Source organism: Nilaparvata lugens, chromosome 11 (genome assembly GCF_014356525.2).
Source record: "Nilaparvata lugens isolate BPH chromosome 11, ASM1435652v1, whole genome shotgun sequence".
Taxonomy (NCBI): domain Eukaryota; kingdom Metazoa; phylum Arthropoda; class Insecta; order Hemiptera; family Delphacidae; genus Nilaparvata; species Nilaparvata lugens.
Window position 1 is genome coordinate 32,407,156 of NC_052514.1, and position 25,975 is coordinate 32,433,130.

Below are 25,975 nucleotides of genomic sequence, written 5' to 3' on the forward strand. Positions count from 1 at the left end.
AACATTAGGAAAATGCCGTCGACTAAAATCTCAAGGTGCGTACAGATTTACGCGCCGCGAACATGAGCAATTCACTTTCAATCAGCTGATGCCAAGCTTTTTATATCTATATCATATACCGTTTCTGTAAAAATACAGATATAGTCAGCTGATTGAAAGTGAATTGCTCATGTTCGCGGCGCGTATATCTGTACGCACCTTTAGACCTCACTTCGCTCGGTCAATAAAATTAAGGCTAGTGGGAATTTTGAGAAAATGCAGCATATTACTGAGCTCCACACACAAATGAGAAAAAATGATAAAGGTGAAAAGGTTAGAGGTCAAGGGACAGTAGTTGCCCTTTCAGACTGAAAGGCAGGAATATTATGGGTGAAATTCGATCAAACTGAGCCCATTCCCACTGGACTTTGTTCTTTCTTCACTAATGCATCTTTTCCATTCAGAGAGAAATTCTGTTATCATCCGTGTTCTTCCACTCTAGAGCTCTCTTTGAGATCGAATCATCCTTCCCATTTCATTCTATTTTATCAGGACTTCCAAGTCTGTTCACTATGTTATCTAAAATCAATTCACTTAAGTGCAATAATAAAAGATTGTTTTGTTGAAATAATTTTATTTCATAATAAAAATTAAATTCAACACACTAGACATCCAATTGATAAGATGAAATTTATGAATTTTATATGTTTTCATTGGCTGAAATAAGACTAAAAGGCTTCTTTACTACACAATGTAAAATAATTTAATTTATAATAAGATGCTAACACTTCGCCAATTGATGAGATGAATTGAATTATATTTATGTTTCAATTGGCCGAGTTAAGACTAAATGCCTCATCTACACTAATATGTTGAAAATATTTCTTCATACATGTAACTATGTTAAAATCTTCTTATTCAATAATAAGCTGTTAGCACTTCAGATATACACCAATTGTATACGTTTCAGTGTATGTTGAAATCAATTTATTCTCATAATAAAATGTGAACACTTCAGATATACACCAATTGATGAGATGAATTGAATAGTATATGCTTTAATTGGCGAAGTTAAGACTAAATTCCTTCTCCACCACTAACTGATGGAAAGATACACTTATAAACTTGATATTATGAAGCTCACAGTATTAAGTCCATTATAGTTAATATTCATGTGATGTAATAGTTTTCTTCTTCTTGTTCTTCTTCTTTTGGAGGTTGGAAATCATCAAAGCGATTCTCACTTTATTAATTTGCAGTCTGAAGCCCAGAAGACCTATTCGTAGTTCTAGTGTAATAAATAATATATTGAATAAACCTCAATCACCTCAATGAAATCAGAATCTATCAATAATAATAACAACTTATTTCTGAATTTAAACATTGAATGTAATTTGAACACAATTGACAAACTGTGCCCAAACTTCTCAATACATCTCATCAATACAGAAAAAATGAAATTTACCTTTATTTAACCTAACATTTATTCTGTGTTCAAATAATCATGTAACAATGTATATTTTATTGAATATAGCTAGATGGAATTATGATGAACCTCAATCTTGTTCCACGACATTCTTCATTGAACAATCTGACTCCTCTCTGAGTAACAAAACTATCCGTTGGAAATCACCCGTACATCCGAAATGCATGTCGTTTCTTGAACATGTTTCCAACATACATTGAATCTGAAACAAAAATATATATTGATTTTCCTTATTACTCAGTTGCAATCCATTTCAGACTTTTGTAATCATGCATGAGATTTTCAGATTTCAATACTGTTCTTCTGTATTGCTCAATACAACTCAAACACAATATAGTCCAGTCAATATAGACATAAAAAAGGGGGCGTGCTTGCAATTTATATTGTAGTTATGATTTTTTAATATTTCTTAACAATATCTTTCGATTGTTACCATTTAGATGTATAATTCAAAATCCCTCTGGGGCGTATTTTTGTGCTCTACAATCTGAGATCAGGTAGAGCGCTCTATCTCATATAGATTTCCAGGTACACCTGACAACAATGCTGCTTGTATTGTAAAAAACACCTAATTTTCAGCTTCAACCATCATCACGAACTACATTGCCATCACTTTGATATTTCACACAATGATATAAGTTCATGTGAAACTAGCCTAAGAGATCTCAAAATTAATTATTTCTACATCTATAGATTTAAGAAGGTTGAGAGAATAAGACACATACTCAGCCAGCAATCCCCTTCATGGGTCCAGTTCAGTCCAATTTAGAACGATCATAATATGATCATGGCATTAATCGACTGTATTCAAAGAAAAATGTACTCTTCTTTACACCTTCCCAAATCTTGGAAGCGTAATGTAGCCTGGAACAGATATGAAGGAAATTAGGAAACATCAATAATGATTGATCGTATTGTGGAGAACGTATGATCTTATTTATCTCGAATTTAATAACTTTGCTGAAATTCCAGAATTTTAATATAGGGTGGCCCGAAATAACCACAAATTTAATATAGAAGTGACCCGAAATAACCACAATTTTAATATAGAAGTGACCCGAAATAACAAAGCTTTAAAAAAAATTATAAGACAAAAGTAGGTAGGCAACAAAATAATTTTATCTATGTTAATTGACGCTTTAAAACTTTGTATTTAAGAGGCATGGATGAAATTCATGTTGTTTTGAAAATAACTTTCTTCGGATGGCTTTTTCCGGCACAAATACATTATTGAAATCTGTGTTGAAGATTTCTCATTAATCACGTTTTTCCTCATCGGGATAATTTTCGTTGTGCTGAAGATTCCTCATTAATCACGTTTTTCCTCATTGGGATTATTTTCGTTGGGCTATCTCAAATCAAAAACGTTCACAACTCTACCAATAAATGTGGTTGAATTTAAATAGAGAATTCGTGATTGAACCCACTACACTAAAGTATCCCAGATGAGATGTTGCAGTGATCAATGAGGAATCGCCAACACATAATCATAATTACATTTCAACATTTTTTTTCATTAAAACATAAGTTAAATTTTATGCATTGCAAAATTAATAAGAGGAATAGATTGAATGTTTGAGCTCAGCTCATCAACGTAGCCTATAAGAAATTCTTTGAATGATTGAATCTCTCAAAAGCTAAATTGATAACAAATTCAAATAATCTCTCGTAGCCTACATCATCAACATTTCAAATCATCACAACATTTTTCTCTAGAACGGTAAAGCCATAAATTGTACTAATAGATAAAGGAAAAATAAAAATAACTTGATAAAAAAAATTCCAAGAAATTGTAAGAGCCACAGATAATCTGTGATTTTGACAATTTCTTAGTATTTTTATTTAATATGAATAATTAATTTAATTTTTTTTATTTACATCAATAGAAAAATTACAACAACATATAGAGGCTTACAGCTTTATGCCAAAACAAGCCTCATTGAAAATCAATTGTTTAAACAAACTGAAACTAAATTAGTAAGAAAGAAAAAAAAGAAAAATAGCAATAAAAATAGTTTGGAAGGAACATTATAAAAGAAAAAAAACACAAGACAAAATAGAATATAGAAAAAAGACTGAAGTCATAATAAAAAATAGACTAATTGAAAAAAGAGAATAGGTAGCAAGCCTATTTTAAGAAGAAGAATTTTAAATTTAAATTTTAATGGTCTGCAAAATTGATTAACCATTTATAATTTGAGAGCTTGATAACATTTTCACTAAAATTGCGCAAATTATCAGCGAATATATCTAGAATCGTATTCAAAGAATTGTACAATCTAACAGTTTTTTGTAAGAAGCAATTTGCATGATGTACAGTGTATATTCTATCCAAAGCAAAAAACATATTTAATCTAGGTCTATTTAACGGAATAAAGATACTAAAGAGTTCAATAATATTCGGAATGTCTAAATGATTATTCAATATTTTAAATAGAACAATTAATGATATGAAATCTCGCCTGTTCTTCAACGACATCATTTGAAAACTGACTCTCAGACACCAATTACCACATCAGCCTCTCAACTACACAAAAAGTAGAAATAACTCAATCTTATCTTTTAATAATCTTCAACATTTTGAAGATAGACAAGGAAACATGTAAAAACGAAAGGAAAATTAGTTCTATTGAAATTTTTCCAACTTTAGCATGATCGAATACGAATAAACAAATACAACTAGCAATGACCCTCAATAAAACCAATCATCATAACATTTCAAGATACAAAAAATTAGACTTTCAGAGAAGTAGACAAGCTTGTTCTAAGGAATCTTCCTTTTTCAACTCATGCTAGAAATTTCTTGCTTGGAAGTTTTCAAATAATTGAAAAATATTATAGACCATAGCTTAAACTTAATGTTAGATTAAGGAATCATTTTTTTCTTTACCGACTACTGTATTGTTTATCTAATAAATGTCTATCTAATAATATTGTCTATCTAATAAATGAATAAATGAATCCACTTTTCCCAACTCATGCTACAAATGCTACAAAGGTAAATCATAAAATATACCCTATCCTTAAAGCTCAAAGTTCAAAATATTTTTAGAAACTACATAAAACTATGAAATTTAAATTTTGAGTTGATACTAACCAATTCTTCTCAGTCAATGTGTTATGAGTTAGGGGACTTCTTGTAGCACCATGTATTTGAAAGCGCAACTTCCTCATCAATTCTTCATAGCCAGGATGCCCTTTGAAATGATTATCACCGTTCTGCTCCTCTACCAGGTCTGGTAAAAGATAAATGTTGAGGTTATCCTCGTTGAAAGATAAAGACTCGAAAACACCAGTATTCGCTATGCTCAGACCGGTTTGTGTCTGTAGTTTGGATCTGGCGAATGTTTGGTTGTAGACTTTCTGAAAAAAATAATAGGATGTAAGTTGTATGTGTATTATTCACAATCAAATGATGATTGAAAGATTTCTAGTATTCTAGATCTCTAGTACGTAGTGGCGTGGATTTAATATATAAAAAGTATTCAAACAGTTTTATTTAAAAATAAATTGGGCACCAAGCTTCGCTCGTTATTTATTTATTGATAAACAAATACAACTAGTGATGACACTCATGCGAAATTCAATAATCTGACTACATTATTTAAAAATACCATGACATGAAAAAATGTTATAGTCATTATTTTTAATAATCACATTGCATTAATGCATTGTATTATAGTTTTTCTGTTTCGTTATTAAAGTATCATGTTTTAATCGAAAACAGAATAATAGATTTTATCTGATTTGATTATTTAATTTATTAAAATTCGGTTCATTTATGTAATTTTATGTAATCAACTTGAGATCATCAATAAAAACAATCATCATAACATTTCAAGATCCAAAAATTCAACTTTCAGAGAAGCAGACAAGCTTGTTCTAAGGAATCTTCCTTTTCCAACTCAAGCTAGAAATTTCTTGCTTGGAAGTTTTCAAATAATTAAAAAATATTATAGACCCTAGCTTAAACGATAGAGAAACAATAGCATAAGTAGATAGATATCCCATGACATAGGGCGTTTATGTCGCAACTTTTACTGTTATCTCAAGCCGATAGCCCACGTAATTCTTTCCCGTGAAGCTTTATGACGCTGGTAGTGTCTCATATTGTACCGTTCATACACTCTTACCCGGTCAAAATAGTAAAAATCAACAATAATCGACAGTAATCGGCTTCGGATAACAGTGAAAGTTACGACATAAACGCCCTATACAATGGGATATCTACTTAAGCTATTGTTTCTCTATGTTTAAACTTAATGTTAGATTAAGGAATCAATTTTTTTCCTTTCCGACTACTGTATTGTTTACTCTATCTAATAAATGAATCCACTTTTCCCAGCTCATGCTGCAAATGTTACAAAGGTTCAAGCTTCCTTAAAGCTCAAAGTTCAAAATATTTTTAGAAACTACATAAAACTATGAAATTTAAATTTTGAGTTGATACTAACCAATTCTTCTCAGTCAATGTGTTATGAGTTAGGGGACTTCTTGTAGCACCATGTATTTGAAAGCGCAACTTCCTCATCAATTCTACATAGCCAGGATGTCCTTTGAAATGATTATCACCGTTCTGCTCCTCTACCAGGTCTGGTAATAGATAAATGTTGAGGTTATCCTCGTTGAAAGATAACGACTCAAAAACACCAGTATTCGCTATGCTCAGACCGGTTTGTGTCTGTAGTTTGGATCTGGCGAATGTTTGGTTGTAGACTTTCTAAAAAAAAATAGGATGTAAGTTGTATGAGTATTATTCACAATGAAAATAATGTTGGAATGATCTCTAGTACATAGTGGTGTGGGTTTACTGAATAAAAAGTATTTAAACAGTTCATATTAAAAAATAAATATCGGGGCACCAAGCTTCGCTCGTTATTTATTTATTGATAAACAGAACACAATTCTTTAAAATGATTGGGGAAGGACTAACAGGCACAGCCCAAAACTGTTTCTTTCCTGAATTTTGATTTATACACTATAAATAGTCACAAAAATTGGGTTATGTTCCATACACTTGAATTCAGGTCTAATTTTCAGTACAAACATTCAAAAACAGAAAAGTTCTAATTTAGATTGTTTACAAACCAAATTGAATAACGAAATAACACTCACTAATCACTTAAAACTGTAAAATAATGATTAACTTTCAAAATTATGATATACTCTAATTATTTAAAATGATATACCATGTCATGTCAGCAAATCAGATTATTTTGATCAAGTCGATTAAAGTTTCTAGATAATATTTCTTGTGAGATAATCTGATTGATTCAACAGCTGAACATAATTCTGTCTCTCTCCCACACAGGCACTCGCATCTTCTGTTATCGACAGACGACGAAATTATCATATGTTTTTCCAAGGATGAATTATCCTTTTCATGTCCTTCAGCGAGTTTCCCCAGGGATGAGACCAAGTGCAATCGATTTTTTATATCAAATTTAAGGGAATTATGATCCAAAGTTTGTGAAAATCGTTAGAGCCGTTTTCGAGATCCGTTGGACATAAATAACCATATAAATCCTATACTTTTAAACGAGCAACTTCTGTTTATATATTTGTATTGCACCCGATCTCGAAAACGGCTCTAACGATTCTCACGAAATTCAGAACATAGTAGGTTTATAATATAAAGATTCGATTGCAATATAAAGGGATAATTATTATTTATCCTTGGGTAAACAGCTGATAATAATTATTTCGTCGTCTGTTGGTGATGGAAGTGAGTGAGCGAGTTCATGTGTGTGGGACTGTGTCAAAATTATGACTCAGCTGTTGAACTTTTGTAATCATTCAATCAGGTACTTAGTGCCGGTTGCAAAAAAGCCGGGTTATTTTCAATCCTGATTAATTCCAGTAGATCCATCTTTTTGAAATGGTCTTCTCTGATTTGGTTCACGTGAAGTTAATCAGGGTTAAAATTTAACCGGCTTTTGTGCAACTGGGCCTTTGTGAGGGAAATGTTTGCATTCCTCTGGGAATTAATCTCAATTTACTGTGATTAGATAGAACATTTCTGTATGAATGTTATTATAATTTCTTCTTTCGTAATACATTTTTTATGCTTTTGTACTCCAGAGCGAAGCTCGGTCCCCGATATTATATATAAATACAGAAATTGCTCGCTTAATATAATAGATAGTAGATTTCTCATTGATATTGACCTATTGTTGCTAAGTGTAATAGCCGGCCAACTCCTATGTAAAATCTGACAAAGCATTTATTGGAACGGTTCCACTTGTTACTCGTTCCGTTACTACGTAGACATCATGTCGTCATTTTGTCCGTCTGCGCTGTCCAGTGACTTCACAGTCAAGGTTCCACGTCACTGCCCCAATCAAGTTGGTTTTCTATATTATTCATCGTATTATTCGTCGTTTCAATTTTAATATTTGTATTATTCAATTTTTTGGAATTTATTTCGTCTTTTAGGCATCTTACTTTCTAGATATTTGCTACTTTTTCACCAAACGTTTGTAAACGTTTTACGTATGTGGCTGACATTTCCGCCTTCCTTTTTTGTTGCTAGTGCCTTTAGCTAGCCTTTTGTCTTTCAATGGATCCTAGTCGGAGAGTGCACCTTCGCTCCCGGTCTAAACTTTTCATCCATATTCATCTAATTTACGGAACGTTTTTAAAAAGTGAATTATTCTTTCAATTTAATTCGTTTACTCTATTCTTCAATTGTGATTCAATTATTCATCAATTTCTTCACATATTTACGCTGATAAACTTTGTCAAGATCACAACCTCGCGTTGGCGTCTATCGCCATTCTTCTAACAATTGGCTTCACCTCTTGAAACTCAAACTTTCAAGTTCATCATCTCTACCGTTTGGAAATCAATCTAAAAATTCCACAACTTGGAATTCGGATTATTCGTTTGGAATTCTACATGTTCCTGCTCACATTTCCACTGGAGGATTCGCCTACTGTTGGACGCTTCCATTCTTGTCATCGCATGGCCAGATCACATCGTCGCTTGCTGATGTCCTGTCCTTTGGGTACCGTGGATTCCTTGCCTGTCTGCCTGGCTGCATCTCTTCTTCAAAATTTTATTCAGGTTACGTAAATAGTTTTAATCAACTTTCATTTACGCATGTATTACATAACTGAATAAAAATACTACAGCGTGTCGATACTGGACCACGTTCTCTATTTCTAATTCAAACAGTTTTATGTGCATTCATACAATTTTTGTAGCTATCATTCAACCTTTTCGGCAATTAAAAACATTTAATTGTCCATACTTTTGGCAATCGAGCCTATCTTCATGAATTCAATATGCTACAGTGCATGTCTCATTGAGAGCACTGTCCTACATAACGTCAAAGGTTATAATATGTACTTCATTCAATTTTGTTGATAGCTACCCTTGGCTTGCAAGCGTATCCTCTTATTTGAGTTGTTCAATTGATGTCTAACTTGACATTAAATTCATTGAAGGCCTATGTCGCCTGTAATTGATAGCTACCCTTGGCTTGCAAGCGTATCCTCATATTTGAGTTGTTCAATTGATGTCTATCTTGACATTTAATTCACTGAAGGCCTATGCCGCCTATATTAATGTATTCTATATTAACAACTATTTCATTGTATTTGACAGCTACCCTTAGCTCATAAGTGATATTTTAAGGCCACCGACGCCTATTGATCGTTCTATTGATGTCTATCTTGACATCCAAATCACTGAAGGCCTATGCCGCCTATATTAATGTATTCTATATTAACAACTTTTCATTGTATTTGACAGCTACCTTTAGCTCATAAGTGATATTTTAAGGCCACCGACGCCTATTGATCGTTCTATTGATGTCTATCTTGACATCCAAATCACTGAAGGCCTATGTCGCCTATATTAATGTATTCTATATTAACAACTATTTCATTGTATTTGACAGCTACCTTTAGCTCATAAGTGATATTTTAAGGCCACCGACGCCTATTTCAATGTATATGACATTGACCTTTGAACTTACTTGTGTTAATGCCGACCAAGGCATTTTCATTTTTTAAACTTACTTATTTGTGCTATCGTCGACCGAGACATCCAATCATTCCAAGATTATTTGTGTTAGTATTAATCAACATTTAACCATTTCTATATATCTTACTTATTTGTGCTATCGTCGACCGAGACATCCAATCATTCCAAGATTATTTGTGTTAGTATTAATCAACATTTAACCATTTCTATATATCAAGCACTATCTACAGCTTATTATCATTTATTACTATTCCTTTTTAAAATCATTAAGATTGAATTTTTCAGCAGTAACTTTATCATTGTAGCACTCAATTTATATTCTCAATCAGGTATCATTAATAATACCTTTCGATTATTGTCAGGCTTCAATGGTCATTAATGTCATTGACCTAATTTCATTTAAATTTTGTATTTTTCTAACGTTTTTTATTACATGATGTAATTGTCCCAAGATTTTATTCGATTTAATCTACTTACACTTGTTTTTGTATGTGGCCATCTGCCTATTATTTTATTATTATTAAATCTCATCTTGTTGACTCATTTTGTCTTTTATTGGCGTACTTACCACATTTCAAGCTATCAGTATTTTTATGCACAGAATTCAGATATTTATTTGTAGGTATTAATACCAACTATCATTCACAGTCCACTGCCCTGACTTTGGATTCTGTCATCCTATTTGGGCCGAAATTCATAGAAGTATTGTCAACAACAAAAATGTATTTATAACTCCAAAAGCTGAAAAAATATGAAAAACTTACTTTAGAGAGTCAACGTTTTCTTGAGTTTTTCATTTTACATGATCTACTGCTTTCTTGTCATTTCTCTCTTGTGAAATTGTTGAAGCAAGTTATGCTGGATTTTACCAAGTATGATCAATCAAGAATTATCGTATGAGTTGTTAATTCAGGCAGTTAATCGTGGTTTATGTATCCTAGCATTAGTCGATGTATAACTCGATGAATTTCAAGTCGATGAATTGCATTATAAAGAACCGGTTGCACAAAATCCGGTTGAATTTTAATCGTGATTAATTTAACCGGCTTTTGTGCAACCGAGCATAATTTGTTAATTGAGCTACACATGATAATATTGGTAACAGTAAATATTATAAAGAAATTGCTTCCATATACAAATTTATAAATTCAGATAACTATGTAAGTTGATTCTGAAGAATAGGCATGACAACATTACAAATATATACTATTTTGTGTAAACAACAAGGCACTAACCTGCATCAATTCCAATCTTTGATTTGAGAAATCAGCAGCCTCGGCATGAGTGTGGAGGAATAGTACATGAGGGAAATATTCGACGAGTTCTTCGTCTTGTGATGTAGTTGGTGTGGGGGGTTTCAACATTTCAGCCGACTGTAGAAACCTGTAATCATTAAAGAAAATGGTCAATTAAATGACACGTTTTCTGGCGGAAATAATGATTGAAAGAAACATGGGTTGGTTCAAGGAATGGAGGATTCTTAACAACAGATACCAATGTGAGGTGAGTGTATGTCCTATTAGTGTTCTCGATCGGGCAGCGGAATTGGAGAGGCTCCGGGAATGTATGATTCAAGAGTTTTGGGATAAGTGCTGGGAGAGAGCGGGAAGGGCTACAATCCATGACATATACGTGAAATTAGAGCACGATTTAGGAGATAACGATTATATTTATGACAACCTAAATAGAGCATGATATTCAAGTCAAGAGCAGCACTATGGCCTCTAAATTATAGAGTGGGGAGGGAGGGTCGTCAATTTCTATGCTCGATGTGCAACAGCCGACAAAATGGAGATCTCATCCATTTCTTGGGAAAGTGTTCAATTTCATCGGGATTCAGATTTAGTATATGGGGGATGCGAGAGCTAAACGAGCGACAAGTTATTGATATATTGAACAGAGAGAGCTGGGAGATAAAATTCATTAGAATAGCTTGGAGGTACCGATCTCAGCTTATTGAGGAGTTCAACACTTAGAGTGAATGTGATTAGGAATCTTTGGGATTTTTATTAACTGGTTTGAATAATTGAATCTTTCTCTTGACTTTATTTCATTAATTAATTATTTGTAATAGTAGTCAACTCCTGGCAGACGGCCTAAAGGCCATTGTTGTAGAAAATTTATCAAGTTTTTTTGTTGTTGTGGTTGATGTCAATGAAGATTTTTTGGATTATTATTAAATGGTTAATTTTCAGAAATCTAAGGCAATTTGAAAGCAACAAGATGGAATTCATTCGAAAGATTGACTAATGCTAAAATTTCAATACTAACTTTTAACATTATTTGGATAATATCTTTGAATAAATAAAATAGGAAAGGAATGGATAAACATGTTAAAATTGAATTGGTTTCCAATTTATGATGAAAATTTAATATTGTAAAATGCAAACAGTACGAACATGATGAGAATAGATACAACTGAAGAATATATTTTTTTATTTGCTTTTTTCCTTTTTTATTCATTTTGTTGTGTGGGTAATAGAGTGGTCTCCTCAGTAAACTATTTTTCATGGGCTACATAAAAGAACGTGAATACATTGAAAACACACCTGATGCCCTAAGTGAGATAATAACAAAAAAGTTTGAGCGATATCACGTAAAACGCTTCAAAGAAAATAATATGGACAACTTTTCACGTCTACAGAAGTGTATGAACAAGAATGGACGTCATTTTACTGATGGGATTTCTCGTACGTAATCAATATTAACATTTTTCCTCTCTATTTTTTAAAATGGCAACTAGAAGGAATAAATCTGAGTTTCGTTGAAAATTAAAAAGGCGCGTGTTCGTGGCGCTCAAGTCTGTACTCAATTTTAGACAGTAGCTGTAGTCGACAGTGGTCGGCTTGAGTTGACAAAAAATCTGGAACATAAACGCACTATACCATGGGATATCTAAAGCTATTTTTTCTCTATGATATGACTTATACAGAGTGTTTCAGAAGTAGTGTCGAATATTTCAGGGTATTGTTCTTGGATGATAGGAGACTACAAATGTCGTATTTGAAGTGTCCAAAACCGGCGGTTATCCTTATAGCTGCCATTTTGTTTTTTTTTCACTTGGGAATTTTTATCTCAGGAACGAAATGTTGTATTAATCTGAAATTTGGCATGAATATTATGATATGAAGACTCAACTTTAACAAATAAAATGAGAAATTTTCGACGTAAATTTACAAAATGGCGGTCATTTTAAATTTTTGATGGCACATTTCACGAAAACCGTTCACTTTACAGAAAAGAGACTTAAAAGTTAGCAAATTTTATCAAGATTTCAAGGATACCTTATTTATCAAGATTAGTCGGAGAATAATAGAGAAATTAATTCTTTTCGTACAGCATGCATGATCTTGAACAAAAAAGAACATCTGAAAAACATTGTAAAATCAGCTGGATGACCATATGGAGCCATACCGAGTTTCAAAGCTTCATCTTAAATACAATTGGAATTAAAAATGTAATATTGATGTTTAAATTGTGAAAAGTTGTCATGCATGCAATACGAAAATAATAAATTTATCTGTTATTCTTTGACCAATCTTAATAAATGAGGTATCCTTGAAATCTTGATAAAATTTGCTAACTTTTTTGTATCTTGTAAATTTCCTGTCAAGTGAACGGTTTTCGTGAAATTTACAATCAAAAATTTAAAGTGGCCGCAATTCTGAAAATTTACATCGAAAAGTTTTCATTTTATTTTTCAAAGCTGAGTCTTCATATAATAAATATTCATGCCAAATTTCAGATCAATACAACATTTCGTTCTTGAAATAAAAATTCCTATGTGAAAAAACAAAATGGCAGCTATAATGATAACCGCTGAGTTTTGGACACTTCAAATACGACATTCATAGTCTTCTATCATCCAGGAACAATACCCTAAAATGTTCGACACTACTTCTGAAACACCCTGTATATGTATGCTGACCAACTCTGTATATGTATGCTGACCAATATTCTAACCTCAACAGATTTGGGTCGAAGAACCAGTCCTGCACGACGATGACAATGTGGCAGACGGAGAGCAGGAAGGCGGCAATCTGCAGGGAGCTGACCTCGGCCGAGTTGCGGTTGTCGGGCGCCAGGTCCAGCGAACAGTCGACGAGTCCGTGTCCGTGTCCTTGACCGTGACCGGGTCCGTGACTCTGTCCGTGTCCGTCCATCAGTGAGCCGGACAGCATTGGCTGAGAGTCCAGCAGGATGAGGCGGTTTGCCGTCACGTACACGTCCACGCCAGCCGTGCAATGACTGGCCTTCTCCTGCTGCTCGAACGTTTGCACTTTGAACACTGTGTCCGTCCTGGAATTAACACAACATGGTCAACACTGTCTCTTTCGTGCAATTCACAAAACATCCACGTGTCAGAGTGGATCTTCAAGCAGCAAGACACTTTTGGGCCATATGAATAAAGTTGAGCATTTGCTTATACTTCTAAAATATGGAGCATTTGCTTCATTTTCTATGAATAAACGTGAGCAAAACCTTTTGCTCATGCTCATCAAAAAAATAGTTTGAGCATTTGCTCAAGAGTAAAAGCTTATACTCAAAACTGTATGAATAAACTAGAGCATTTGCTCAACTTTTGAAGCAAATGCTTCAAAAAAGGTGAGTCTAGTCTAGAGCAGCTTATCACCTTTTGCTCATAGTAAAATGGCTCAACTAATTCGTATGAGGAAGAGGAAACTATACCAGATACGATCACAACCAATAGTTGAGAACTATAAAACTCTTTCTAGATTCAACCATGATATATATATCACCATTATCCCTACAAAAGAATAAAATACAAAAGATAGCTACCTGACATCAAGATAGCCATCACAAAAGAGGAAATAGGCATTTAAGAAGATGAGAGAGAAGACGATTATAAGAAGGCTGGCTTTTTATATTATAAGAATATACTGAAGATTATTATAGAGATGACATTTTTTCACGCTATTATTTCAAAATTCTAAACTCAACTAACATAAAACTCAATTCATAAATAGAAAACATAGCAGATGACGCAAACACAAGCAGTGTCTCCTATTTGCATATTTAGCGCTTACGTGAGCTATGAAAATAAAGTAAGGCCACACAGACGAATCAGCTGATGAAAAATCTTTAAAATACGTGAGCATTTGCTCCAGGAGCATAAGGTAAGAGTATAAGGTAAAGCTTATTCATATAAAAATGAGCAAATGCTTATTCTTCTACCTAATGCTCATGAGCAGAACCTTATGCTCCATGCTCATGCTCATGAGCATATGCTTTGGTTTTATTTATATGGCCCAATGTCTTTCCTGGAATTCAGAGAACTTGGTAAACACTGTGTCCTTCCTGGGATTCAGAGAACCTGCATGTGTTAGGCTGGCTACTAACGGTAGAACATGCATGATTCACATGACGTCATACATTGTTGCGTCATCACAATGACTCACAATCACAATGAAGTCATCTTAAAATGGTATACTTTGCACTGGTACAGTCCATAATTCAGTATGGTATTTCAGTATGGGGGGCTGTTATAATTCCCACTTGGAAGAGCTTTTCATAATTCAAAAATCAATCATTAAAACAATCTTAAATAAGCCTAGACTTTTCCCAACCAACCTGACTTTTGAAGAGTTTAACGTGTTGACAGTTAGACAGTTGTATGTAATGAATGTAGTGAAGTAAATATTAAAATATAAAAATAATTTCATTTGCACTAATAATACTATCAATAATCAATACAATTTAAGACCCACCTCAAATGAGTAACTAATCTATCATACTAACATTGAAAATATTAGAAGACATCTCATATATTTAAGCACTAAAATTATAAATAAAATTCCTGAACAAATTATTAGCTGTGCCAAGATAACAAAAAAAGTAAAAACAGATATCAATGCTTGGATCAAAATTAACTACTTCTTCTACCTTTGAGAACTATATATGTTCACAAATTACATTATTCTAACCTCAACAGATTGGGGTCGAAGAACCAGTCCTGCACTACGATGACAATGTGGCAGACGGAGAGCAGGAAGGCGGCAATCTGCAGGGAGCTGACCTCGGCCGAGTTGCGGTTGTCGGGCGCCAGGTCCAGCGAACAGTCGACGAGTCCGTGTCCGTGTCCTTGACCGTGACCGGGTCCGTGACTCTGTCCGTGTCCGTCCATCAGTGAGCCGGACAGCATTGGCTGAGAGTCCAGCAGGATGAGGCGGTTTGCCGTCACGTACACGTCCACGCCAGCCGTGCAATGACTGGCCTTCTCCTGCTGCTCGAACGTTTGCACTTTGAACACTGTGTCCGTCCTGGAATTAACACAACATGGTCAACACTGTGTCTTTCCTGCAATTCACAAAACATGCACGTGTCAGAGTGCATCTTCAAGCAGCAAGACACTTTGGGCCACATGAATAAAGTTGAGCATTTGCTCATACTTCTAAAATATGGAGCATTTGCTTCATTTTCTATGAATAAACGTGAGCAAAACCTTTTGCTCATGCTCATCAAAAAAATAGTTTGAGCATTTGCTCAAGAGTAAAAGCTTATACTCAAAACTGTATGAATAAACTAGAGCATTTGCTCAACTTTTGAAGCAAATGCATCAAAAAAAGGTGAGTCTAGTCTAGTCTAGTCTACAAAAGATAGCTACCTGACATCAAGATAGCCATCACAAAAGAGGAAATAGGCATTTAAGAAGATGAGAGTGTAGACGATTATAAGAAGGCTGGCTTTTGATATTATAAGAATATGCTGAAGATTATTATAGAGATGACATTTTTTCACGCTATTATTTCAAAATTCTAAACTCAAACTAACATAAAACTCAATTCATAAATAGAAAACAGAGCAGATGACGCAAACACAAGCAGTGTCTCCTATTTGCATATTTAGCGCTTACGTGAGCTATAAAAATAAAGTAAGGCCACACAGGCGAATCAGCTGATGAAAAATCTTTAAAATACGTGACCATTTGTTCCAGGAGGATGAGGTAAGAGTATAAGGTAAAGCTTATTCATATAAAAATGAGCAAATGCTTATGATTCTACCTAATGCTCATGAGCAGAACCTTATGCTCCATGCTCATGCTCATGAGCATATGCTTTGGTTTTATTTATAAGGCCCAATGTCTTTCCTGGAATTAAGAGAACTTGGTAAACACTGTGTCCTTCCTGGGATTCAGAGAACCTGCATGTGTTAGGCTGGCTACTAACGGTAGAACATGCATGATACACATGACGTCATACATTGTTGCGTCATCACAGCGAAAGGCCCTCAAGCAAAACTTTTTGAGGATAAGATTTAGTATCTTAGAATTTTTGTTGATCATTTTTTCATCGCTGCTCTACAGGGTGTTCCCGAGCTCCCTACCAATACTCTAGGGCATTGTTCCTGGGTAACAAACATATCTAAATACCATATTCAAATTGTCCGGAAGTCTTCAATTACTCACACAGCGGCCTTTTTGTTTTTTTTTCACTTATTATTTTATTCCTAAATAATGGTTAAACATAGTCTACGAACTTGAAACTTTGCACAATTATTTATAACAGCTAGACAAAGCTACAAAAAATTATGATAATTTTTCAAAATTCATAAAACAAAATGGCGGCCATTTAAAATGTTGTTTCTTAACCCTAAAGAGACACACTGGGGTGTTTCACACCCCGGGGATTTTTTTTCTGTTCTGCAGTTGACAATATCAAACAGATGGGAATTTTTGCCCAGTCTAAATTAGGTTTGAAGCATTGTCAACTGCTCTCCACTACTTCCAGTCAGTAATAGCATTCTACAAGGTCACCAGCTCATCTTGTTCTTCGTTTGGGTTGTCTAACACCCCAGAGTGTCTTTTACGTAGGACTTTTATCAAATACTTTTTTACAAAGATTTACTTATATTGACCACTACGAATGTGGTATGGGATGATGGATCAGATTGGAATAAATGCTACGATTCTCTACAACTTGAGGTTCAAAACAATAAAATGAAGAGACGTGAGTTTTTGATGAAGTTGCCATTGGCAATGATCAAACAATTCCTTCAAACCAGATTAGGAGCTCCAACACTCATGCGGAACATACGTACTTCTAAAATTAGTATAAATATTGATAAGCAGTGCTTTACTTTCGATTTCTGTATGCACTTGGAACAAAAATGATTAAGAAATTATGGAGTATGGGCTAAGTACTTTTTTCTCTATATTTTTCAAAGAAACATGCAAAATTAAATTGGGGTGTTCAACACCCCAGTGTGTCTACTGTGTTAGCATAAAGTAAGTGTGTCTCTGTAGTTTAAATAACTCAGAAATCGTTGATTTTACAAAAAAACATTACAAGAATAACTTTTTCTAGTAAATTTAATTTGTTTATACAGAAAGAATTGATTTGAATGTACATAAATATTGAGATTATGGAGGTTAAAATTATAATTCTGGGGAGAATTATAAGGGTTTTAATTAATTCATTTAAAATTATTACCTATCGTTTGGTACCATATTTTTTCAAGATTGGACCAATATTAACTGAGATATTAGTAGGGAGTTCGTAAACACCCTGTATTTTAGATTAAAATATTTTTAAATCATTATAATTTGTGATTTTACAGTGGTTTATTTATTGTTATTGGTTGTTAATTTCATGTTAGAAGCCTCTGGCTGATAACAAAATATGCATGATGAACATGTGTGTGTGTGTGTGTGCATGGTAAACATGCGTGTTCTACCGTGAGTGGCCATCCTTAGATGCTGCTTGGATCTTCAAGCAGCAAGACCGATTATATTTTTTCTTGATCCGTCGGCATACTTAGATGCATACGATCACATAAAAATTGAAATACAAACAGACAAAATCAATCTAAAGTCAATTGATCAATTGTGTTCTGACTAAAGTCAATTAGTTCATTCTGACCAAAGTCAATTAGTCAATCAGTCAAATAAGTGCAATATTTCTCAAGTTTTCAATTTATTGGTTTCTTTGGTAGATTTATGTATATAAATCTATATAAAATCTAGATTAGAGTAATGAATTCGAAACCAATCATTCCCATGATTATTTGAAATTGATCACCCTAAATTATAGTAAAGCTACAGTAAGAAACAATTTAATGAGAAGCAAGGCAAAACGTCAAGGATGCATGTTGCATCTTACAAGGAAGATTTCATATTCTCTAATGAGCAATAAGAAAATATACAAATGCTGAGTGCAAGAGTTCATCTCTTCTCCTGATAAAGATCGGCTTTTTCTCTCAACTGAATCATCTGAAATATCAAAATATACATAGTACATGATAGACACTCGAGAGTTCTATATTAATGATTAATACAGACAACACGGAACAGTAAAAAACATTTGAAAACTTATATATTTCAGGATATTTTGGTGACTGTGCCACCTTTTTCACCCGGTGAGACTGAAGTTTCAAAAGTCATCAAAATATCCTGATATATGTAAATTTGTAAGGGTTTTTAATCCATTTGTGTCGTGTTTTCTGTATACAAAATAAACGTTGTGAATGACATGACATGCATTCAATTTTAAACTGATGAATGTTTATAAATACAGTACATGCAAATTAGAATGAATTTTACTAGCCTGATAAATGTTTGTAAATACAGTACATGCAAGTGACAATGGATTATATTAGCCTGATAAATGTTTGTAAATACCATACATGCAAGTGAGAATGAATTATACTAGCCTGATAAATATTTGTAAATACAGTAAATGAAAGTGAGAATGAATTATACTAACTGATCGATAGAATTGCCGGCCAAGTGTGAGACAAGAGTGGACTTTCCCACTCCTTGCATTCCCAGCACACCCACAACAAGAAAATCAGTTTGCTCAGTCAGATACTTCAAAGCAGAGTCACTGAACTGTAGAAATTCGTCCAACAATTTCACACTGCATTTCATTTCCGGAGGAGGAGCCAAGGGGTTTACATCTGCGGCACATCAGAAAAATATTATTTTTTGTGTAGTTGAGAAGTTGATATTGTGGTAATTATTCATATTAAATAAAAATACTAAGAAATTGTCAAAAACCACAGATTTATTGATACTTAGAAAGACCGGTTTCGGTTGTTACACCATTGTCAATCTCTGATAAACAATTTTATACTACGATTATTTATTTAAAAATATTTTTGTGATGGATTATTCATTCTTGAATGGATATTTTTGTAGAAGGATGGATTAATATTGAATTCAAAAACACGTTCAATGTGGAATAAGCACATGTCCTACTTATAGCAGTAATTATTCTTTTAATCTAGTGTGGGCTATCAGACTGAAATGAGGATACCAGTTTGGGCAAAGAACACAATGTCGAACTGACTTCATCACTTGTCTGATGGACCACACTAGGTCGAAACGATCGTCACTGCTATAACTGAGTACTTATTCCACATCAACGTATTTTTAAATTCAAAATTAAAATATTATTAATTAATTTCAAAAGTCAATGTCAGAAGAGTTAGGACCTTTTATGTACCAAGGTCACGGACCCTTCATAACTTCTGCTCTCCACTTAATAGAGTTCTGAGGCTATTCAATAGCGTTTGTGAAGGTGTTGATGTGCATGACCCTGTTAGTGAGGTTAGAAGGCGCATCATTGAGGCTATCCCTCATTGAATTCAGTGGCATCACTTAATATGATGTTCATACTTCTTACTAGTTTTATAGAATAAATCAAACGTACAGTTTAAATCCCTTAACTATTATAAATGGATATTTGTTGTTATTAACGCACTTTTCCTTCTCTGCTTTTATCAATTTTCTTTCCACAGTGGCACATGTTTCCCCTTAACCTGTTTCTATGCTCAATTGTATTCTTTTTATAACTTATTATCTTCATTCTGTATTTATTATTTACATTTAGATTACTTTCAATTACTTATGCTTTCCTCATATTTTTCTTATGTATTTGTAAATTGTATGTACTGTATCTCTTTTTTTAGTAACTTGCTTAATACGATTGTAAATTGTTTTGGATTTAATGCCTGTAGTCTTCTTTGTTCTGTAATAAATAAATAATTGAAATTGATTTTATACCTTCATAGAAATACATCACACACAAAATTCTACAATGCATCATAAGTATGAAGGTAACTAGAAGGTACGTATGAAGGTAATTGAATATAGTGTCTCTTATGAAAATGGAAGAGGAATGAGTTCTTTCCAGAGGCGAAAAAATCCTTCAAAGAGAAAGTAGTACAGCAATCGTATCGAATAAAATTAAACATCGCAACATTACTCCATTTAACTAGTGAATATTATTTATTTTATGAAATTGGGATGAAAAGAAGTTTTGGACTGTAGTCTGTTTCTTTGTCCTTAAGTTGATTGTAAATGATGAATAAATAAATAAATATTGCTAAAACTTGCAATTTTTCTTGAAAGAGCCAATAAATTGAAAGGGAACTTACTCTCAGTATTGGTGTTTTTAGCAGCTATATGATACAGAGGAGTTTGATTCTCATTTTCCTTCTTTGTTCTGAAAGTAAATAAAATACGAAGAAGTCAATAACAATCATTCCAATCAATGAATAAATCAGCGCATCTTATTCATGACGATGCCCTGTTATTAGGCTACTGTCTCTATCTATAACAGAATAGTTTTACTTTTTATTTTTGTCAAGTAGTTCAATAATATAATTATTAAAGCAAAAATTAACTATCAAACTTCAAGAGTTTGAACATTTTTGAAAATATTTTTTGAATATTTTTTAAAATTTTAGAAAGGAATTGTCCTGCTACATTGAATACTTTTTCCAATGATTTTTTCAAGAAGATCCGATGTAGACTGTAGACGTGATGTGTTACAAAAAGAATGCATGATTTAAATACAGATGGAATAGTAGAATTTTTTAATAGTAGCGCTCATCGAATTTCCATCTAGCTGTTTACCCTGTTGTCAATATTTGCAGTAGCAGAAGTCTTCGGGGTGAATTGCAGCATTTGATTTGGATTTTAGTTTAATAATAAAATTCATGATTTAAGTGTTTTTAAATTGATCTTATGGAACAGAACTGATGTCGCGCTCGTCGAAAACTACTGTGCTCTCTCAATGCTTCATCATTTAATAATTTTTAACTTTGTCCTGAACTATTTCTAGAAGAGAATTGATCGAACCTAACCTAGGCACTCTGTACACTCTTAAGCTTCATCATTCAATACTTTGCTTTGTCCTGAACTATTCTTAGAAGAAAATTGATCGAACCTAACTTAGGGACTACACTCTTAATGCTTCATCATTATTTAATACTTTGCTTTGTCCTGAACTATTCTTAGAAGAGAATTGATCGAACCTAACCTAGGCACTATGTACACTCTTAAGCTTCATCATTCAATACTTTGCTTTGTCCTGAACTATTCTTAGAAGAAAATTGATCGACTCTGTACACTCTTAATGCTTCATCATTAAATAATTTACTTTTCCCTAAACTATTTCTAGAAAAGAATTGATCGAACCTTACCTAGGGACTCTCTGACCAGAAGATGATGCCCTGTTGTCACCGTCTCTAGTGCGCAGTATGATTGTCGGCTGTGATAGTGGCTTGTCTTGGCTTTCATTGACATTTTTTGACTTCATACCAGAACGACCATCCTTGTCGCGATCTGCATCAGTTTTCGTCAAAATGATCGGCAAACGTCTGCTGCCATATTGTTTGTCCTCCCTTTCCTGAAACAAAAAAATGAGTTTAAACTGCATCTATTACAATACACAACACAAACATAATTTCAAAATTAATCAATTAATTTATTTATTAACAGCATTTATTACGATACACAAAATAATTTGAAAAATCAATAACATGGACATTACGATGTTTATTGAGACAAACAAAAGCAAAATATGGTACAAAATGTTTTTTTTCATTTTAAATTCTGACAAAATTGTGTAAGCTCGTAATAATTCTGACACTTCTAGTTCTAGGCTGAATTAAGCCTGTGCAAAGGCTAAAAATAAACTTTCTGCAGGTGATATTTTTCAAAGTTTTTCGATTTGTATACTATCAAGCTATCAAAATGGAAATGTTTTCTGCGGAAAACATTTTTTTTTCTCAACATTACTTTTTGAGATATGAGCGCCTAAAGTTTAAATTTTTGGGACAGAACATTTCAAGTTCGGTAAGAGATAAATCCATGAGATTTAGAAGATAGATTCTTCATGGTATTGTTGATCTAGTAAACCAAAACTTTTCTGAATACATCAATTTTTGAAAAAGTTATTCAATTTACTAAAAATGACCAAAAATAACTTTTAGTTGAGTTATTTTTGGTAAATTGAATAACTTTCTCAAAAATTGATATATTCAGAAGTTTTATTTTACTAGATCAACAATACCATGAAGAATCTATCCTCTAAATCTCATGGATTTATCTCTAACAGAACTTGAAATGTTCTGTCCCAAAAATTTAATCTTAGGCACTCATATCTCAAAAAGTAATGATCGGAAAAAAATGTTTTCCTGGGAAAACATTTTCATTTTAATAGCTTGATAGTATACAAATCGAAAAACTGTAAAAAATATCACCAGTAGAAAGTTTATTTTTAGCCTTTGCACAGCCTTAATCCAGGAGTAAATAAAGCTATGCTATGATTGCATACAATTTATTGTAATGTAATAAGATGAGAGCATGTATAAAGTAAATAAGTAAGTATCAAGTGAGCTGAGTAAATAAAGCTATGCTATGATCGCATTCAATTTATTCTAATGTAATAAGATAAGTGGGATGAGAACATGTCTGAAGTGAATGAGTATCAAGTAAGCTTTAACCCACTTAGGTACTAGAACCAGAAACGTACCCAGAATGTATCCCACTCACAGAACTACCCATTTTGCGGGTTAAGTGAAAGAGGAGGCTCTTATTGCCTCAAATTCTAAGGCGTTCTATCTATGGGATCTATTTAAAAATCCACTTTGTGAAAATAATTAAGGACTGACAATTTTGTGAAGTGAATAACAACAAGACTTAACCTATTACGGACTATGTGTAATCTTATCTAAATTTGGGAGAGGAATAGCACAAGGTTAACTTATTTTACTCTATCATTTTGATTATGTATTTATTGTATCAATAAATAAAGAATAAAGAAAAAAACAATATTCATTTACCATTTTCCAAGAGATATGAGAGAGAGAGACTCGGAAGAGTGAGGAATTTGCGGTGAGGTCAATCAATTAATCATTTATTTCTTCCAAAACATACATGAAAAAGTCAAAAAACTAACTCAAAGCTAAAGAAAAAAAATACAGTTTGAAATTCATTTTTTTACAGTAAACTCCTTTATACTGTAGCATGCTAAATCTATCAAAAATGTCTCAACAATTCCTTGAATTTTGATCTATCACGTGCCTTATGTAACCTGGGAGACAACCAATAAACTTTATTCCCATGTAGGTTGGACTTTGTTTATACTTCTCCTTATTGTTTCTTTATTGTAAAATTATTTTTGTTTCTTGTGTTGTAATTATGTACTTCTACTTGCCGTGGGAATTTAGATTCGTTAGTTTTTATATATAATATTGTCTTCAACGTTTCTAAGTTGAAAATTTTTGCTAGTCGTCTCAGCGCGAAAATTTCTGAGCTTGATGTTTTACACATTTTTGTATGTGAACGTCCTCAAGTTGTTGAGGGAATACATTGATCATCGTAGTAGATTGGTGGTAGTTTATCGGTAGGTAATTGATATCGTTATAATAGATTGGTGGTGCTGAGTAAAGTATGGAGGCAGTGTGCTATCCTTAGGGTTCTCTGTGACCCATTTCTGTTCCGGATTAACATCAAGAGAGTTGATAAACATGCATAAAATACCAGACATAAGAAGAGGTGATATACATGCATACAATACCACACATCCTGCATTATTGGAGATACCTCTCAGCAGACTCACTGGAACTTGCAACAGCTTTCCAACACAGGCGATAAAATACTTCAACAGTCTTTCCAAGAAGATACAAGGCAAACCAAACTCCAAGTTCTACACAATTGTGAGGAACAAACTTATTGAAAGACCACTCTATTCGTTGGTGGAAAGGAGTTTCTATTTCGCAAATCTTACACATCCACAACATGAATCTCTGACAACATTATATATGTGACAGAGCCTATGTGAAGACCTCAGGTCTTGTCAACGACTTCAAGTATTCAAGTGAGTAAACGTATCAATCTCAGGTTGAATGAAAGAGCTCTCCTATCTTATATTCATTTGCATCCTTGTTGTTAAGGACAATGTTGCTGATGTCACAACCACAAATCTAGCCAACTATTGCAGGTGGCCAATTCCTCATTCAGAGCGCAATAAGCAGAAGACACAAAATCTACAATTCTGTGAAGCCGAATCCACCTAATTCTTGTTCAAAGCTGCTTGGTTTTAAGATGAATGCCACATTGATTTGGAAGCCTTATGTTGATATCATGATCTGTGACAGTATATCTAGAGTTGTGTGTCTCATAAGCAAGCCATGATTCTCCAGAGTACTTAGTTCCTAGTTACAAGCAATGGTCTCATACACATAACATCAGGAAAATTCAGCTTAAAGTGAATTACAGTGTAAAAATCTTCAACATGATGCCTGTGTTTTTAAGAGGATAAACGTTTCAAGAGGTTACTCCAAATAACTCAACTCGGTCAACTGTTAATCTTGATAATGAGTTAATTGAATGTATTGAATTAAACTTTACAATATTTACAAAATCAATCAAGCAATTGCTGGGCTGGCCAACTTGCCAACTCTAATGAACTATTCTATTTGAGAGTGGCATTTGAGAAATTTGTTAGTAATAGGCTTAGGATTTGGCCTCCCATAAAATAACTTATTTATGCAATGCGAAAACATGCCGCTTTAGTTTTATAAATAATGCTGTAATTACAACCTACCTACCTTATAAGTATTATAAAATTTCTTGCGTCTTAGATCTCTGTTCTTTTCAAACTCTTTATCGCACATTCTGTATTATTTATGCTTGAAATTTCAAAAACAATTTCAAGATAAGCTAAAGTGGTAATTCCATAAAATTTCAGATAACCTCTTTCTTTAGAATGCAAGTGACAAACCCAAATCGGTATTCTCGATCTTACAAAGCAACGTAATACGCATGCGCAAGTTATTTTTTCCCCAGTCAGTTCTTTGAATGAGTAAGTTGGAGAGAAAATACTATGTTACTTTCAGTTATTGTATCATTGCATGCAATCAACAGTCCACATGAAAGCTGATTTCTTAAATTGAGATATTAACTGCATGCAGTTGATAGTCCACTCGACAGCTAATTTATGATGAATAATTCTATAGTCTGATTTTCCAGCATCTATTGGCGTTTGAAGGAGACTCATTTTCCTTTTATATTACCCTTAAAAAGCAAAATGTTAAAAACCTTATATATATATGTCGATGTCAAGAGCTTCGCAACATGAAGGACCTGGTGACACTCCTCCACTTTTTCTACAAAGCTGCCAACTCACCTGAGCAACAAACTTCATTGTATTCTAAATACGCAGACATGAATAGAAGGTACAGAAGTGCTGTAAATGATGCTAAAAAGAA

The 25,975-nt window shown here is 33.4% G+C and overlaps 1 protein-coding gene across 2 annotated transcripts; it reads right to left on the reverse strand.

Annotated features, from left to right (window-relative positions):
- Nucleotides 1-241: 241 nt before the first annotated feature.
- LOC111045836 (protein SMG9) lies at nucleotides 242-25,490 on the reverse strand. 2 transcript variants are annotated; one of them, XM_039438241.1, is made up of 9 exons: nucleotides 25,316-25,490; nucleotides 21,902-22,107; nucleotides 20,852-20,919; nucleotides 19,177-19,369; nucleotides 15,400-15,735; nucleotides 10,690-10,837; nucleotides 5,920-6,185; nucleotides 2,191-2,329; nucleotides 242-1,667 (listed from the first exon to the last, which is right to left on the reverse strand). In XM_039438241.1, exons 1-8 carry the CDS (start codon nucleotides 25,379-25,381, stop codon nucleotides 2,251-2,253), a joined length of 1,362 nt encoding a protein of 453 aa, XP_039294175.1. In that variant the 5' UTR covers nucleotides 25,382-25,490; the 3' UTR covers nucleotides 242-1,667; nucleotides 2,191-2,250. The 2 variants fall into 2 exon arrangements, with proteins under 2 accessions (XP_039294175.1, XP_039294176.1); XM_039438242.1 differs by lacking the exon at nucleotides 5,920-6,185 and adding an exon at nucleotides 4,563-4,828 and having other exon boundaries at nucleotides 243-1,667; nucleotides 25,316-25,487.
- Nucleotides 25,491-25,975: the final 485 nt, after the last annotated feature.

Excerpts from the sequence above, each read along its gene's own strand:
- LOC111045836 (XM_039438241.1), bottom strand. The coding sequence starts at position 25,381 with ATGTGCGATAAAGAGTTTGAAAAGAACAGAGATCTAAGACGCAAGAAA. Across the intron at positions 20,920-21,901 it reads TCTGGTCAGAGAGTCCCTAG|AACAAAGAAGGAAAATGAGA; the intron begins GTAAGGTTCGAT and ends ATTTACTTTCAG. Across the intron at positions 10,838-15,399 it reads TTCGACCCCAATCTGTTGAG|GTTTCTACAGTCGGCTGAAA; the intron begins GTTAGAATAATG and ends TAATGATTACAG.